The following is a 19,604-nucleotide window of genomic DNA, read 5'->3' on the forward strand; positions in this document are numbered from 1 at the left end:
AAGAAAGAGGAGAGATCACAACCAGCACCAAAGAAATAGAAATGATTATAAGAACATATTATAAGCAACTTTGATATGCCAGCAAAGTTGATAATCTGGAAGAAATGGATGCATTCCTAGAGACATATAAACTACCAAAGCTGAATCAGGAAGAAATAGAAAGCCTGAACAGACCTATCACCTGTAAGGAGATTGAAGCAGTCATCAAAAATCTCCCAACAAAGAGCCCAGGGCCAGATGGCTTCCCAGGGGTATTCTACCAAACATTTGAAGAAGAATTAATACCTCTTCTCCTGAAACTGTTCTAAAAATATAAATGGAAGGAAAACTTACAAACTCTTTTATGAGGCCCACATTACCTTGATTCCCAAACCAGACAAAGACCCCATCAAAAAGAAGAATTATAGACCAATATCCCTCATGAACGTGGATATAAAAATTCTCACCAAAACACTAGCCAATAGAATCCAACAGTACATGAAAAGGATTATTTACCATGACCTAGTGGGATTTATTCCTGGGCTGCAAGGTTGTTTAAACATCCACAAATCAATCAATATGATACAATGCATTACTAAAAGAAAGAACAAGAACCATAGGATACTCTCAATAGATGCTGAAAAAGCATTCGACAAAGTACGACATCCCTTCTTGATCAAAACTCTTCACAGTGTAGGGATAGAGGGAACATCCTTCAATATGGTAAAAGCCATCTATGAAAACCCCACAGTGAATATCATTCTCAATGGGGAAGTACAGAGAGCTTTTCCCCTAAGGTGAGGAACATGGCACAGATGTCCACTATCACCACTGGTATTCAACATAGTACTAGATGTCCTAGCCTCAGCAATCAAACAAAAAGAAATAAAAGGTATCCGAATCAGCAAAGAAGAAGTCAAACTCTCACTCTTTGCAGATGGTATGATACTTCATGTGGAAAACTCAGAAGACACCACTCCAAAACTGCTACAACTCATCCAGGAATTCAGGAAAGTGTCAGGATATAAAATCAATGCACAGAAATCAGTTGCATTTCTATATACCAACAGCAAGGCAGAAGAAAGAGAAATTAAGGAGTTGGTCCCATTTACAACTGCACCCAAAACCATAAGATACCTAAGAAAAAACCTAAACAAGTAGGCAAAGAATCTGTGCTCAGAAAACTATAGCACACTCATGAAAGAAATTGAGGAGGACACAAAGAAATGGAAAAAACGTTCCATGCTCATGGATTGGAAGAACAATTATTGTGAAAATGTCTATGCTACCTAGAGCAATCTGCACATTTAATTCAATCTCTATCAAAATACCATCAACTTTTTTTCAAAGAAATGGAACAAATAATCTTAAAATTTATATGGAACCAGAAAAGACCGTGATTATCCAGAATGTTGAAAAAGAAAACCAAAGTTGGTAACATCACAATTCCAGACTTCAAGCTCTATTACAAAGCTGTAATCAACAAGACAGTATGGTACTGGCACAAAAACAGACACATAGATCAATGGAACAGAATTGAGAGCCCAGAAATGGACCCTCAACTCTATGGTCAACTAATCTTCAACAAAGCAGGAAAGAATGTCTAATGGAAAAAAGACAGTTTCTTCAAAAAATGGTGTTAAGAAAATTGGACAGCCACATGCAGAAGAATGAAACTGGACCATTTCCTTATACTACACACAAAAATTGATTCCAAATGGATGAATGACCTTAATGTGAGACAGGAGTGCATCAAAATCCTTGAGAAGAACACAAGCAGCAACTTCTTTGACTTCAGCCGCTGCAGCTTCTTCCTAGGAACATCACCAAAGGCAAGGGAAGCAAGGGCAAAAATGAACTATTGGGACATCATTAGGATCAAAAGCATTTGCACAACAAAGGAAACAGTCAGCAAAACCAAAAGACAACTAACACAATGGGAGAAGATAGTTACAAATGACCTATCAGATAAAGGGCTAGTGTCCAAAATCTACAAAGAACTTATCAAACTCAACACCCAAAGAACAAACAATCCAGTCAAGAAATGGGCAGAAGACATGAACAGAAATTTCTGCAAAGAATACATCCAAGTGGCCAACAGATACATGAAAATGTGCTCAATATCACTTGGCATCAGGGAAATACAAATCAAAACCATAGTGAGATCCCACCTCACACCAGTCAGAATGGCTAAAATGAACAAGTCAGCAAATGACAGATGTTGGTGAGGATGCAGAAAAAGGAGAACCGTCCTACACTGTTGGGGATGTAAGCTGGTGCAGCCACTCTGGAAAACAGTATGGAGGTTCCTCAAAAAGTTGAAAATAGGGTTACCTATGACCCCACAATCGCACTACTGGGTATTAATCTTAAAGATACAAATGTAGTGATCTGAAGGGGTACATGTACCCGAATGTTTATAGCAGCAATGTCCACAATAGCCAAAAGGATAAAGAAGAGGATATATATATATATATATATATATATATATATATATATATATACACACACACACACAGATACACACACACAAAGGAATAGTATGCAGCCATCTAAAAAATGAAATATTGCCATTTGCAATATTTGGATGGAACTAGATGGTATTATGCTAAACAAAATAAGTCAGTGAGAGAAAGACAATTATCATATGCTCTCTCTGATATGAGAAATTTGAGAAATGGGATGGGAAGTTGTGGGGAAAAGGGACGGAAAATAAAGCAAGATGGGATCAGGAAGGAAGACAAACCATAAGAGACTTTTAATCTCAGGAAACAAACTTAGGGTTGCTGGAGGAAGGAGGAGGAATAAGGTGTATGGGTATGGACATTGGGGAGGGTATGTGTTATGGTGGGTGCTGATAATTGTGTAAGGTGATGATTCAGATACCTGTACCCCTGAAACAAGTAATACATTATATGTTAATAAAAAAGATTTAAAAAATCTAATGCATAAATTAGAAAATTCTAAAACAAATTTGTAGCGAACTGAATCCAACCATATATGAAACAGATAGTACAAAGTAAGAAAAAAGGATATAAAATACATTCATATCCAAAGGAAAAATGAAAATGGTCTCTAATCTTAGACAACATGATTGCCTACAGAAAATTCAAAAAAGTCCCCCCAAAGTTACTAGACCTAATACATGTATTTAAAAAGTTCTCAGGATACAAGAGCAATATTTAAAAAGTCAATTGTTTTTCTATTTTTTTGCACAAACTCATAAGAAAGAACTGGTAACTGAAATGAAAATATACCATTAAAAACAGTAACAAAACCCATGAAACACTTAGGTGTAAACATGATGAAAATTGTGCAAAATTTGTAAGTTAAAATTGATAAAACACTGACAAACAAAATAAAAGAAGTCTTAAATGGGGAAATTTAGTGTGGTTATGGGATAAAAGATTTAGTACTTTAAGACGTTAGTTCTCTCTAAACTGACTTATAGATTCAATGTAATTCCATTAAAATTCTAGCAGGACTTTTTGGTAGATATTGGCTAACTGATTCTAAATTTTATATGGAAAAGCAAAGAAACTAGAATAAACAAGATAATTTTGAAAACAACCAAGCTGGAGAATGTATGCTGCTGGATTTTAAGACTTAGTGTGAAGCTACAGAAATCCTGATGGTAAAGGGATATACATACAGATTACTGGAACAGAATAGGGAGTCTGGGAATAAACCCACACAGAGATGGTTAAATTGATTTTCTACAACAGTCCAAACACAACCCAATGGGGAGAGGATAGTCTTTTCAAGAAATGATGCTGGAATCACTAGGTATCTACATATAAAAAATGAACCTTGATCCATACCTCAAATCATATACAAAAATTAACTTGCAGGGGATGATGGACTTGAACACAATACCTAAAATTATAGACCTTCTAGAAGAAAATATAAAAGAAAATCTTTGTGATATTAGGGTAGGAAAAGATTTCTAGATAGGATACCAAAAAACACTATCTATGAAAGAAAAATTGATATATTTGACCTCACCAAAATTCATAACATTTGCTCGTCTGAAGTTAGTGTTAAAATGAAAAGACAAGCCACAGACCACAAAGAAATATTTAAAAATCATGTATCATATAAAGAACTTGTACGTCAAACATTTAAAGAACTCTCAATGCTCCAGAAACAACAACTTGAAAGATACATGAAGAGCAAATATTCACATGAAAAAAATAAAAATTAGGGGCACCTGGGTGGCTCAGTGGGTTAAGCCTCTGCCTTTGGCTCAGGTCATGATCTCAGGGTCCTGGGATGGAGCCCTGCGTCGGGCTCCCTGCTCAGCAGGGAACCTGCTTCCCCACCTCTCTCTGCCTGCCTCACTGCCTACTTGTGATCTCTCTCTCCGTCAAATAAATAAATAAAATCTTTAAAAAAAAAAAGAAATCAAATTTAGGTACACACAAAAACCTGTGCATGAATGTCCGTAATGACTTTATTCTTAGTTGTACCAAACTGGAAACAAACCCATACATCTTCCAGCTGGTGAATGAACTGACTGGCTGCCGCTGCATCATGGCAGGCTATGAAGCATTAGAAAAGAAGGAACTATGGACACGTATAGCAACACAGACATATCTTCTAGCATTATGCTAATTGGAAGAAACCAGTCTCAAAAACCACACACTGTGTCACTCCAGTCATGTGACATGAGGGTAAAATTATAGGCGCAGAAAACAGATCAGTAATTGCCAGGGCTTCAGTATCATGCCAGGGGGGGCATGATAGCAAAGGGAATTTGAGGGGGAGGAAATAAATCTTTTCTAAGTTAATGGTGGTGGTGGTTACACAAAGCTTGTCAGAACTCATACAGCTGTGCACTGATAATGTTGAGTTTCACTCTACGAAAATTATAAGAATAAATGAGAACAATTTATTAGCTGAGCATGTGCCCTACTGATAGGTTTGGGAAAGGTGGTCAGTGTCCTTGTCAGTAATTAATGAAACTCAACTTTTGTTTAGACCTCAGAGATGTCCTTTCCTATAATTATGCTGACTGGAAAAGAAAAGAAAGCAAGACACTAGAATCGGGAAGGGCTATTTTTAAACACATGGTAAGTCTTTCAGTTTCTGACCTTCAGTCTCTGAACCTTTTCATTCAAATACTTTAGTGTAGTTTCAGAACACCAATGTTTAGGAAGCATTTCTTTAGGGCCACCATTTGGTAAACTGTTACTGAACACCTTCATGAGCCAGATGTTGGCCTTAAAAAGACCAACTTGACTTGGTTTTTTTGTTTTGTTTTGTTTTGTTTTTGTTTTTGTTTGTTTGTTTTTTGCTCTTCTTGTTCTTCTTCTTATTGGTCTAAACCTTGAGTGGAATGCCAAGGACATTACATGTGTTATCTTCACAACTATGAACTATTACTCTTTAATCTATGAAGTGTTACAATCCCCATTTTACCCACGAGGACACTGAGGCAGAGAGAGGGTCACTAATAAAGTTACATGGCTGTCAGACGGGGAGACAAGGATTTCCACCCTGCTGTGTCTGACTCTAAAGGCTCAGAATTGTGCTTCTCTATATTGATAGCTTCAAATTATTTTACATGGCTTAAATGTTTTTATGATACATTCATTTAATTAAGTAATTAATTCAATATTTATTGAATGCCTACAATTGTTTTCAAAGATGTTGTTTTCTCTTTGTATTTTCACAAGAATGTGAAGTGATATTAAGCCTAAACAGAAAACGGGCCTTTGTTCCTCTTGCTGTAGGCAGGAAGGGGCTGGTGAGTTGAGCTTCAGTGCTTTAGACTTATTTCTGAAGAGGTGCCCAACACATACTTCTCATTGAAACGAGCGGTCTGCTTTATTCAGAGGTCATTGGGTATCTGCCTGTGGCTGTGCTAAGGGTCAAGGCATCTACTGGTTGGGTATTCTTTGCTGTCTTCTGGGAATCTTCCTGAGTCTCAACAGCACACATTCAGCAAGGGAGGAAAGGTTTTCTCTTAACAGGTGCTTCATCCTGGCTCAGACGTCTCTCCAGTGGCTTATGACCCAGTGGGCTGAAGGCCAAGGTGAATACTTAATATTAATGAACTGAATGTCTGTGCCTCCCCAAATTCATGTGTGAAAGTCCTAAACCCCAACAGGATGGCATTTGGTGGTTGGGCTTTGGGGGATTTCATTAGGGTTAGATGAGATCACAAGGACGGGGACCGATGATGGGATTAATGTCCTTCTAAGAAGAGAAAGAGGGACTAGAGTCTCTGTTTCCCATATGGGGACACGGTGGGAAGGTGGCCATCTGTGTGCCAGGGAGAAGAGCCTCAACAGGAACCAAATCTGTAGCACCTTAATCTTGGACTTCCTAGCCTCCACATCTGTGAGAACCAAATGTCTGTTGTTATGGTATTTGGCTATAGGAGCCCAAGCAGACTGATGGTTTATCATCCTCATATCCCGGAAGGGCAGGCTTTTGCTTGGACAGATCCGAGTGACCCATGGGGTTCACAGAAGGGTAGACAATCGTGGGAAGAAAAATTGTAGACCTAAGGGGCCTTAAGCTACATAAACAATGAAGTGTACAGGAAAGTCCTCCTCTAGCAGCCAGCACTGTGACTTAGTTACCAGTTCTATGATAGACGGATAGAACTTGTCAAGCATTTACTATTCCTAAGCACTTTATATGTGTGGTCTTACTCTCCCAACAACTGAGAAAAGCATGACTGTTGTTGACATCATCATCATCGTCGTCATCATCATCATCATTATCATTGGTCCCAGGCTATAGATAAGAAAACTGCGGGCCAGAGAGGTAAGTAACTTGCCCAAGATCATGAGGTTGGCAAGTATTAGAAAGGGCATTGCAATCAGGCTTGAGTCAAGATTTTGAGTCCTTAACCACTAAACCAGAGCATACAAGATCTGTACCTTAGAATATAAAATCAGACCTAGGCACACCCCCTAGAGCACAAAAGACAGAAAAGGTAACTGGCATATTCTGAAGACCTGCCACCCTTCAGGAACATCCTAAGTACTTTGTAGGTACGCGCTCACTTAATCCTCAGCACGATCTTTGGAGGTAGGCCTATTAGCATCATTATTTCCATTTTGTAGATGAGAAAACTGAGGCCGAAGGACAGGTTTACCAGATAGAATGTAGGATGCCAGTTAAATTTCAATTGCAGATAGAAATGAATAGTTTTTTAGAACAAGCATGCCCTAAATACTGTATGCATATTTGTTGTTTATTCGCAATTAATTTAACTGGGTACCCTGTAATTGCTGAATCTGATAGCTCTACAGAGTGGGTCTCAGAACCAGAGCGCGGTAAATGCTGGGACAGGAGGCCAATAGGGATTCAGAGTCTGTGTGCCAGGGTAGAACCAAGGGGAGCTCACGTGTCATGGAATCAACTCTAGGCAGTGACAGGCATCTAGCTGATGGTGGAAGCAAGCTTTCTAGAAGTAGGCTAGAGAGAGGCAGACTGCCTTGCCAGCAGTTGACTTGGCAAAACCAGCTGTTATTTGGGGAAGCAGGGAAGAGTAGCGGGTTAGAGCCGGGACTCTGCAGCAAGACAGGCTTCTTTCCTAGTCTGGCTATCTTTGGCCAAGCTGCAAAACTCCTCAAAAGTCCTCAGGTCCTCCACTGGGCTCTCAGGTATGATTATTTTTCCTCATCTGCTTTTGTATCTCTTTCTTATATTAATCTGGGGGTAGGCACTGGGCTTATCAGATATGTGATTATGAGCAGCATACAATCGGTGCTCCATAAATGCTTGTTTTTTTTTTTTTTTTTTTTTTAGGAGTTGGCCAACACTGGAAGGAACTTTGAGAAAAAGATAGAAGGTATGTGGGGACACAAAGACTCCTCATTTTATGTCCTAGATTGAATGGTTTAAGTTTAAAATCTATGAAACAAATTTCTTGGTTTTTAAGTAAAACTTTTAAGGCAAAAGTGGGAGTTTTAGTCCTGCTTCTCACATCATTTTCTATCACCTCAGGCCCCCATTAAGTAGAAAGACGGAAAAATTGACGTTCTCAGAAACCGTGCTCGAAAGGATATTACAGAATTTGCTATCAGGGCACATTTCTGACACATTGTGAGGTTCAAATAGCTGATAAAAAGATTTCAGGTCATTATCCCATTTCCCTTTAGTTACGGCTACCCTGGTGGTCTCCTGCATTGTGACTTTGCTCACGCAGGAGGCTTACCCATTATAAGCTGTCAGCAAATCATCAGCTGTTCTGTTTCTTTAAAGGAAGATAATCAACATCCTCAGCAGCAAGGGGCCAAAGACCTCCCTGTTACTTTGTCTCCCAATGAAATCTAGAAGTGCCTACTTCACGCTAGGACCGTTGTTGAAAAGCTGGGCTCACAGTGATAGGCAGAGACCATGTCCTGGTATTCCACTTATAGCTCTGGCTGAAATTGTCTCCCTGGGAAGCTGATGTGAATTAGGTTCCTCAGGTAAACTCAGCTTTATTTCTCAGTCAAAACCAAAAAGAACATGACTACAAGACCAATTTCAAGCCCATAGAAGTCTGTTATTTGCAACCTGAGCAGCGACCGGCAAGAAATGTACAACAGGAAAGAAAGAGATGTGGAAACATAAGTAATATATTATAAAAAAAAAAATGGGCGGACAAGGGGAGATGGAGAGGAGAAGGGAGTTGAGGGAAATTGGAAGGAGAGGTGAACCATGAGAGACTATGGACTCTGAAAAATAATCTGAGGGTTTTGAAGGGGTGGGGGGTGGGAGGTTGGGGGAACCAAGTGGTGGGTATTAGGGAGGGCACGGATTGCATGGAGCACTGGGTGTGGTGCAAAAACAATGAATACTTTTACGCTGAAAAGAAATAAAAATTTAAAAAAAAATGGGCAGAATTTGATGACATCGACCTCAAAAAGAAGAATCTAGACCATTTCCCTTTGAAATAATCAGATTGTTTTGGCGGCAATCCCGGTTCTGTATAACCTCTTTGCCCACATTCTTTTTCCATTACTTTGAGTTGTTTGCACAGATCAGTTAATGTTCATGGTGAAATCAAGAGAACTGGCATGTCCAAATTAAAAAAAATAAAATCAATTTCCCCTCACGTAGGATATTAGTTGTTCAAATGTGATCATTTCAATGTTAAAAAATATGTTTTTGTGCTAATTAGCAAAGACTGCTGTGTGCTGATCTGATAAAGCAGTATTTCTAATGAGGGAGAAACAAGTTAAATCTGGGTAGAAAGACCTTTCATATGTCAGGATGACATATTTTTTCCCCCCAAGTGAGGATCCATGCCTTATTCTTAATTTTAGAAGATGATGAGCAATTTTTTCTCATTGTGCTTTTTGGGTGTTTTCTGATTTTTTTTTTTTTGTGTGTGTGGATTGATCAGAGTTATTTTCTAATTGGAATAAGGCATTATTAAAACAATTTTAAAAGTAACCAAGAGGTATCCAGTATGAATGTATTTGTTGATACACTGGAAAGGAATTGGATACCACAATGGCCTTGGGAAGAAGGCCATTCCAAAGCCTGTACTTCCTCAAAAAGATGTATGGACACACGTCAGCAGCTCCAAAATGGCCTTATCCTTCCGGAAATGTAAAGTGATAGGCAAGATCTCACTTGTCATCACTACAAAATGTGAGAGGTGAAATATATGGCTAAGTAGAGCCTTTATCTCCTTCCTGAGCTAAAGGAAGGAAGCCTTTGGAGACATTTAGTATGTTTGGAAGATGAAGATAAAGGGACATGTCCTTCTTCTCTAACAAGAGGACAGCAGAAAGACTGTCCAGTCCCTGCTTTCCACATATTTTGTTTCTCTGGCCTTCAGACCTAGTAGAAGGAAATGTTTGACCCTTCAAGGAATCATGCACACTGGATCACAGACAGGAGCCTTGCCCCATTCGTGCATAGCACATTGAGATGTCATGAAGCCCACTGAAAGTTTTGAATCCTATTTGTCTTCTCATGATTTAGGAGTTACCCATATTTAAGAAGGACTCAAAGAGAAAATGTCGCTTTATTTGGCTTTCACCGCCAGAGGTCTGTTTTGACTGTTATTCCCTTATTCATTTACTGCTAAAACATTTTTTTTTTAAGATTTTATTTATTTATTTGACAGACGGAGATCACAAGTAGGCAGAGAGGCAGGCAGAGAGAGACGGAGAAACAGGCTCCCCACCAAGCAGGAGCCCGATGCGGGACTTGATCCCAGCACCCCGGGATCATGACCTGAGCCGAAGGCCTCTGCCTGAGCTACCCAGGCACGCACTGCTAAAACATCATTAAAGTGCTTTCTTGGTGTCACTCTGTCAAGTATTTTTCATCTACATGAATGTTTTAAAATCTAGGCTATGGTCTTGTAAAGTAGGACTTTGGACCCCCATCTGACCCTCATCTAAGGAAGCTGAGGCATGGCAGGAAGTAATTTGCCCAATGTTGGGACTAGAGTCAAGCCCAAATATGGGAACAGGATTAGCTCCTTTCTCTCTCTGAGCTGTGATCTGTTATACCTGACATTGCATGCACTGACTTGTTGCTGTATCTTGGACAAAGCCTTTTCTTCTCTACAGGCTTCTGATCATTAACAGCATTGGGTTGTGTTCTCATGGGTTAAAAAGAGAAAAGCAAATCTAAAAGTTTTTTAATTATATCAGCATGTCTACAAGAACTGGTTGTAATTGTGACCACATTTGGTGCTAAAAAAGTTTTTGAAATATGGAAGGGTGAGTTAATCTCTTGAATCCATTGTAACAAACTCAGAATCACACAGTGTCCACATGCTGGGGTGAAACTGAGGACAGAGAGGTCAATAGAGAGAAGGTCAGGATTTCGTGAACCCAAATCTTGACCTTTCCAGTGCAAGGAGCATAACCCGGTCATTGACTGGGACCGGTAAAGGGACTTGCCAATCAAAAGAGAAGTTAGAAACACATTTGGAGGATTTCCCATTTCTTTCTTTTTCTCTTTCTTCCTTTCTTTTTTTCGATTTAACTTATTTATCCATTTGAGAGAGAGAGAGTGCACACAAGCGGGGTGGGGGGGTGGGTTGCAGAGGGAGAGAAACTCAAGCAGACTCCATGCTGAGTGCATAGCCTGACACGGGGCTCGAGCTTATGACCTTGAGATCCTGTCCTGAGCTGAAATCGAATGTCAGATGCACAACTGAATGAACCACCCAGGGCTTGCATCTTTTTTCTTCTATAAGCTCTGCTCTGGCAGTGGGACAGAGTAGAAAGACAGCAGACTTTGGTGACAGGCATCCCTGAACTTGAACTTGCTTTATTACTTATCAAGCCAAAAGAAATTGGTAAGAGATCATCTTTAAATATCTGATCCCTCATAGGCAAAATGGAGATAAGCATGTCTAGCTCAAAGGTTTGTTTTAAGAATTGAATCGGATAATATAAGCCAAGTATCTCTTTGGTACTGCATGTTAGCAATGTTGAATAAATGGAAGCTATTATTTATTTAATCATTAGTTCAAAAAACACACAACAGCAGGTCTCAACATTGTATGTACAAGAAAGTTTCGACTGTTTAGAAGCCATTTGAAAAAAAAAAAAACAAAAGATCAGGGAAATAAGCCCAACAATTTAGGATTTCCTATGTGTGACTGAAAGAAGTCACTGTTTTTTCTGTCTTTATGTCTTTCTAAATTTTACAGGCTGTGTGCCCTTTGCCTGTGTTATTTTAATTAAAAAAAAAAAAGCAAAAGAGAACTAATCTCTCCCCTTAAGTGGATTCTTTAAAAAACAAAACAAAACAACTTTTCTTTATTTGTTTGAGAAAGATAGAGAGAGACAGAGAGAGATTCTGGGGCAGGGGTGCAAAGGGAGAGAGAATCTTAAGCAGACTGAGCGAGCAGCCTGACACAGGGCTCGATCTCACCACCCTGAGCTGCAACTAAGTCAGATGCTCAACCTACTGATCCACCCGGGCACCCTGCCCTTTAAGTGGATTCTTTTTTTTTTTTTAAGATTTTATTTATTTATTTGACAGAGAGAGAGATCACAAGTAGGCAGAGAGGCAGGCAGAGGGGGAGGGGGAAGCAGGCTCCCTGCTGAGCAGAGAGCCCGCATGGGGCTCCATCCCAGGACCCCGGGACCATGACCTGAGCTGAAGGCAGAGGCTTTAACCCACTGAGCCACCCAGGTTCCCCTTTAAGTGGATTCTTAAGGATATGTTTCATTATATCTAGAAAATAGGAAACAAATAAACAATGCATGAATTAAAATGCCTGACTTCTTTACTCTCCAAGGGAAAAAGTGATCTCACATAATTTGCATATCATAGCAAGGACTCAGCCACTATTCGAATGTTTAATCTTTAATCACGATAGAGGTTCAATTTTAGCTGACAAATGCTGTGCTCGACCTATAGAAATCTGACTATAACATCTTTGTCTTTCTTACAGTGGAACTGGTCATCATAGAATTTGGTATTCCATCCTAAAGACTAGAGTTTTAGTAGATTTAATGATTATCTGTGTTGCCAAACTAAGGTCTCTGAGATGCTATAATAAAATTTCTTCTTAAAGAAAATTGTTTTCAGGGTTGTAGTATCCCAGCATTCTTACATCCTTTCTAGGGTCCCTTATCTTTTTTATAAAAATGGATATCCTTTCAATTGTCCCTTTTTCTGACTTGTAAGGAAATTTTGTAAAGAGAGACCTCCAATTGGAGGAAAGCAGATTTGTTTATAAAAGCTGACAGAGCAAGAAAGACTTTTCTACATATAGACTGAAATGGAACTTTCTAGAAAAAGGTGCTGACACTCTTCTTTTATCGGACTTCCTTCCTTTCGATTTTCTATGAAATGGGACATCGAGAAGCAAGTATCAAAGTCCAAGAAAAGTGCTATGCCACTTACCCATGCAGTCTGGGCCCCAGTGGCCTGGACAGCACTGAGGCTGGACATAGTCCTTTCTACAGATGTGGCGGCATCCAGGAAGAGACAGCGAGTACTTCCTGATCTCAAAGATGTACCTTGGAGGGGAAGGAGAAGACATAAACCTGTTATCAGCACAATGCAGTTCACTCTGGGCAGTGGGATTAGCCCGGATTTTTACTTAGGTCTTTCTTTAGACTTGCCTATATTAAAACAAACAAACATACATACAAACAAAGATTGAATTCATTTTTTTATTTAGGGAGAACAAAACTTAATCATGATTTACCTTTAATTGTACAAAATGGATCACAAAAAATCAGAACACAATGCAAATGAAGGTAGAATATCTACAGTGACGTCAGAAGTGAGGTTAGTAGATCGGAAATAGTGTTAGGTTCTAGGCATACGCTAGAGGCGCACCTCACACTTGTTGCCACCAATGCGAGAAGGAAAAGATCGTGAGTTCTGTGATGCATGGGATCTCTGGATTTAAAATGAACCAACTGCTTAGGTTTAGCATTATTTTTTTCAGATACTGTAGATGCAGACTTGTGAGAGGTGGTGTAATATAATGGACAATATTTGCCACCGTGTCCTCAAGGGAGATGTAGTGATGAATTTCTTAAAACAGTTTGTATAGCATCTGAGGTACTGATCTGGAGCAGCAATTCTGTGGAGGCTAAATACCATTGGGAATCTCCGTATGGATGACTTATTCCAGGTTTTGGCTTTAGTATATCTAGAGACAATCCTCCAGAATATCATTTCTTTCAACTAGACTGTTAAGAATAGTGTGATGGTGAGTTCAAGGTTGTAATTCTTTTTTAATTTTTTATTATTTTTATTTATTTTAATTAATTTATTATTATTTTTAAAAAATCAAGGTTGTACTTCTAATCCAGTCCCTGAGCTACTGGCTTTATGGACAGTCAAGCTGAAGACAGAGGTGACAATTCCTCTGGAAGCTTGAGAATACTGGCAAGGACATCTCTTCACAAAGACGGGAAAAGGGGGAGCCAAGGGTAGAACCAAACTTCCCTTTAAGAACCAACCTTTGGGGGTGGGGGGAGCCTGTGTGGCTCAGTGGGTTAAAGCCTCTGCCTTCGGCTCAGGTCATGATCTCAGGGTCCTGGGATCAAGCCCTGCATCGGGCTCTCTGCTCATTAGGGAGCCTGCTTCCCTTCCTCTCTCTCTGCCTTCCTCTCTGCCTACTTGTGATCTCTGTCTGTCAAATAAATAAATAAAATCTTAAAAAAAAAAAAAGAACCAACCTTGGATTTATTTCAGCATAAATGAATGACAGATCCAAGTCTTCAATTCTGAAGACATGAGTGCAATAATCTTATCGTGTGTGTGTGTGTGTGTGTGTGTGTGTGTGTGTTGGAAGGTGATGATAAGGTGGGAAGGATATAACCAAGTGTCCACCTTGCTATGAAAAAAGTATCCAGTATAAGAAAGTCCTCAATGAAGTCACCATATAATTTTAACCTTGAATCCTTCATCTTTCTATATACTTTTTAAGAGAATCTGGTCACAGATGTATGCCCAGTTTGGTACCCGAATGGTCAACTGTCGCATATATTTGCTAATTCTAGGTCAGTTAGTATTTGGAATCTTTTTTAAAAACTGATGACTTTGGTTTTAGAATATATCATGATCACATTAAGCAAACATGAATTTGAAATAGTGTTTAGTTTTTATTTTGTAAAAGTAAAAAATAATACTAATGAATTAAGAATAAACTGATTGAGAGATGTCTAACATCTAAATTAGTAGACTGAGTAATAAAACATTGTTTACATTTGAGTTGTATGGTTGCTTCCATTAGCAAAAAAGTGAAAATGCTCGTCATCCTTTGTGAGGCTTAGCCTTGAATTATCAAAGTTTTATTAAGAGGATTTCAGGAATGCACTGTTCCCATAAAATGCACAAAGCTGTAATTCCTTTGTCTTCCCTCTTCAGGTTCTAATCGGTTTCGGGATCCATAGCTAGTTGGTAAGAGGACTGTCAGACCCATGGCATTTTAGTCCACGCTCTGACTAGAACCCTCTCCAAATGAAACAAAACCCATATTTTCAAAATAAAGATGGGCAAGATAAAGGGAGAATGTTTATATGCAAGGCAATATGGTCAATTTTTTGTTAAAATGTGAATCAATAATATATTTTTTAGGTTCAAGATTTTAAATTATGAGTAGACTGAATGTAGTCTTAGAATAAGGGAAAATTATGGAAATGCTTTGTAGTCTTTGAAATGGGAAGTTTCAATCTGGATTCACAATCCCTTAAATTTCAAGTCCCGAGCACATTTATTTTCTTGTGAATACCTGCAATCTCGAACACCCACGGAGCCATTGGTAACCTTGGTGTAACCAGCTGGGCATTGAATGCCCAAGTTCAGTGAGCAAGACTGGCACTCAGTTCTAATTGTAAGCAGAGATTTCTTATCACATCTTTTTGCCTGTGAAAACATAAAAAAATAAAAAAATCAAGACCCATTGGCAGAGCCTTGGTTGGTCATCCTTCCCCATTGGCTTTAAATCAGTGGAATGACAGGGATGGCAACGAGGTTGATTGGTAATGACAAACTAGTTACTTTCAACCTCATTTAGAAAGAGTGTTGGGATCAACAAGCAATGTCTGCCATGGCTGTGAGTAGGAAGGAGGCTGCTTGTACCTGTTGGCTACCCTTGATCTAAAGCAAGGTAACATCATTACATTCAGCAAAGCAAGGTAACATCATTACACACACATGCCCAAATGGGAAACCTGAAATATATTATAGAGTATAATTTTAAAGTGGTTATTTAGGGTCCATTCATTGTAGATCAACAGGTCTCAAGAATATTCTTTCAGCACTGGTTCTCTGGAAATAGTCTAGCCTGGGCACTAAATGCCATGAAGCATATAATTTCTGCTCCAAAGATGTTTGCAATCTTTTGATTATAGTTCAGCTAGAATATGGGCTCCAGGAGGCAGTGATCCTTTTCTGTTTTGTCCTTGAGTATACCCTAAGCACCTAGAACAGTGTCTGACACATAGTAGTATTTGGTAAATATTTGATGATTGAATGAATGAGTTGTAGGAAATTCAAAAGACTCCCTAGAAACTGTTGCTTAGCAACATTAGGCAGTAGAGAATCAGAGGCTAAAATGAAGGATGCAGACCCACTTTGGACCTGTTTTCAGGATCCCTCATTGTCCATGAGGTCGATGCTGGTCCTCCCGAACAGATTTGGTCCCCTCTTTCCAGTCTCCCTCATTTTTCCGTCAAGTTTAAGAAGCAGCTTCATACAATGAAGAGAGACTCAGTCTGGGAGTTAAAAGACCTAAGCTTGGAATCAAGCACTGTATCTTGCTAACTGTACAGTCTTAAATGAATTCCCTAACCTTTGCCATCCTCTGCAATGGGGAGGTGTTGGTCACCACTCTCCAGGTTCCTGAGACCTTTAAATGAAATAACACATGCAAATTGCCTGGCCCAGGATCTGGAAAGTCATAGGCAGTAAATGCTAGTTCTTGTGATGCTTCTCCATCCCCACCTGTGTGTTTTGTTTATTGCCTTTCCTGATAGGAATGTGCGTCCCTCCCCTCCTGGCTTCATCCTTCAAGGCCCTGTGGAACAATGCCACTTCCACAAAACCATACACCCCTCTCTTCCTTTTCTCAACTTCTACTCTTCATGTGTTTGGCCAGTGGAAAACCTATTGTTGTCTTTGCTTTCCGTTTAAAAACCCTTTGTGGGAGGGGACCGTGTCTCTTCCTTCTTACTTACTCTTATCCCCAAACTCCTTCTTACTTATTCTTGTCCCCAAACAGCACAAGCTCAGCACTAGGTAGGGATGGTGGGAACATTATAATTACTTCCGAGTTTACTGAAGTGGATAAAGGCTGCACAAGAAGAAATCTTATTTTTATAGAGAAATTTACGGTTATACATACTTCCAAGGGCATTATTTGATCTTGACCATGCTGAAGATAAGGAGGGCAGGTTTCATCATGCCTATTCTAGGGGAGAAGAAAACCAAAGGAAAAGGAGGTTCAGTGACCCTGCCAAGGTCACACTGTAGGTTACTGGTTTTTAGATTCCCTGATTAGCTATTCCTCCTCCTTGCACGCAAGCTCTACAGAGGCATATAGAAAAAAAAATCTGTTTGTATGGGCAGCTTTCATTTGGTGATCTTTATGAACCAAAATATTTCTGGAATTTTCTTTATGGAATAATAATAAAAGCCACCCTTAGCTAGAGTTTGAATCAATTCCCTTTAATGGTTCATGGAACCTTCAGATTTTTAAAAGCAGGATTTTCTTTATATTGGGTTTTCCCATTTAGATAAGTGTATGGAAGGACATTACTTTTTCTTTTCTTGTTTAAAAGCCCAGATTTAAGAGTCTCTTTTCAAGAAATCTCTTGCTTCCAAGTTGTCTTGTTCCAATGAAATGGGTCATTTTATCACTCTTACGGTTTCCTCTGAAAAGTAAACTCAGCCTTAAGCACCAGTCAAGGGACGCCTGGGTGGCTCAGTGGGTTAAGCCGCTGCCTTCAGCTCAGGTCATGATCTCGGAGTCCTGGGATCAAGTCCCGCATCGGGCTCCTTGCTCAGTGGGGAGCCTGCTTCTCTCTCTGCCTCTGCCTGCCGCTCTGCCTCCTTGTGTTCTCTCTCTTTCTCTCTCTCTGACAAATAAATAAATAACATCATTTTAAAAAAACCACACACACCAGTCGAGGCCTGATTTCCGCACTAAAGCAGGCACTTGTTGAAGCTGCTGGTGGTGACGATGAGGAGGATGATTATTCTGGCTGTGGAGCACCGTTGGGGGAGAAAGGGAAGTTTTGAGAGAGACTGTCTATTTTGCTCAAGCTGGAACATCTAGTCGGCGGTGGAGCATGGGGACTGGTCCTCAGAAATTTTTGTTAAACGAACGAGGGCCACTGGTCCAGCTCGCCACACTCAACCTCTGAGCTGAAACACTGGACGGTGACGCTATCAGTGTTTCCGTGAAAAGCATCATCCGAGCACTGCCAACTGACATCAAGTCGGCACCGATAAAAATTCGCCTGGTACACATGTAACGTCATGTTTAAGTTTTATGATGAATAGAGCAGAAATCATGCCTTGCGCACTGCATCTTAGAATCAACAGACTGCCTTGTTCAGACCCCTGGTTTAGGCTGACCTTGCTCTACCTCTGATACCCGACATGCTCTATTAGCACATGTGAGCCTGCTCGAGACACTGGCATGTCAGTGTCCTTCACAGGAGCTGCCGGCAAGACTGCCCTGGGTACTTCTAGTACAACTTGTGGAAAATAGAAGGGATAAGTTCCCGAGGCATTCTGGAATACTGTGTTTCTTAAGCAGACATCACTCCACCTGGAATTCCCCAGAACACCTCTCTATTCATCTCTCTTCAACCACTGTTATTTCCTATATTCAAAATGACACAACGATAAGACGATTAAAACAAAGGAAAACACCCCACCACCACTTCCAACCCCTCAGAGAGGTGGGGGGGGTGGGAGGTTGGGGTACCAGGTGGTGGGTATTATAGAGGGCACGGATTGCATGGAGCACTGGGTGTGGTGAAAAAATAATGAATACTGTTTTTCTGAAAATAAATAAATTGAAAAAAACAAAACAAAACAAAGGAAAACAAACAAACAACTCCTCCCTCCACCCCCAGGATACCAACATCAGCAGTGGCAAGAGGAACGTTAGCATTAAATCAGAGCTCCTAGCAAGTGTGGTTTAAGAATAGAACCAATTGAATGAGCACGCCTTCAGAGGGATTGCGCACCACCATTAGGATCAGATTCTCCACTGGCTTTCACCTTATTGTATAAAGTCCAGAATGTACTCTTTACCCATGGCAACAGAGGGAAGCAAAAAACTTGGAACACACTAGGAACCGAAAAATAACAAACTTACAAGCGTCATCTTACCTGGTCTGTAGTTTCAGGTGGGGAGCAGGAATTGTGCACAACAAATCCAAGAAGAAAAAGTATGAGATTTTGTAGCATGGTGAGAGCCTGTTTGCTCCTTCTGAAGCCAGACACTTGTCAATACTCGGCTATTCTCTTGTACTCTGATGGACTCCTAGTGAATTCTCTTTCATTTCAGTGTTTGCTTTTAAACCCTTTCCCCTCTTTTTCCTGAATTAAAGCCGATGATATGTGAGAACTGCCTCAAGACAGGAAAGGTGACAAATCCAGGGGTCGTGATGAAATTGGTCACTCTCAACTCTATATATGTCTTGGTTGAATGACAGGATATCCTGAAGAGGCTGAGGCGGAGACACGTTCTGGAATTTTTGTGCCTTATGAAACTCCCAAGAACAAGCTCCTGCCTCCTTCTGCTCTGCCTATCCCAGTTCTGGTCCTGCCTCCTCCTGGACCCACAGCCCCGCCAACATGTATATGACCACACCATGGAAAACTGAAGGCCTCTGTCCCAGAATCCCAAGTCCCAAGCTTGCTGTCAGGCAGTATTTGTGGGAGTGCACCTAAGCGGGAATGATCCCACAAAGGGAATGTTGCAGAAACTCAGGGCCTTGACTTGTGGGAGAGTGGTAGCCTCACTTGGCATGGCTGGCAAGCTTTACTGCAAAAACCTGTCTCTTTGCAGTTGCCAACAGTTGGGGTTTCAACTCATCCTTTCCCCTCTTCCATGTCATGTCCTGACAAATGACCGAGCTTGTAGGTCTCATTTTCCCTTTCAAGGCCCAGCTCAAATGTCACCTCTTACAGGAAGTCTTCCTGTCCTGCCCCTCAAT

General features: G+C 40.2%; 1 protein-coding gene across 1 annotated transcript in view; it reads right to left on the bottom strand.

Annotated features, from left to right (window-relative positions):
- Positions 1-18,852, bottom strand: part of STAB2 (stabilin 2) — a 164,590-nt gene extending 145,738 nt beyond the window's left edge. The window contains exons 1-3 of the mRNA XM_044226577.1: positions 18,775-18,852; positions 15,161-15,294; positions 12,814-12,929 (exon numbers count right to left, since the gene is read on the bottom strand). Of these exons, the coding sequence (XP_044082512.1) occupies positions 12,814-12,929; positions 15,161-15,294; positions 18,775-18,852 (328 nt within the window). The remainder of the gene's footprint in view (positions 1-12,813; positions 12,930-15,160; positions 15,295-18,774) is intronic.
- Between the last annotated feature and the right edge of the window lie 752 nt (positions 18,853-19,604).

Source organism: Neovison vison, chromosome 12, assembly GCF_020171115.1.
Source record: "Neovison vison isolate M4711 chromosome 12, ASM_NN_V1, whole genome shotgun sequence".
Lineage (NCBI taxonomy): Eukaryota > Metazoa > Chordata > Mammalia > Carnivora > Mustelidae > Neogale > Neogale vison.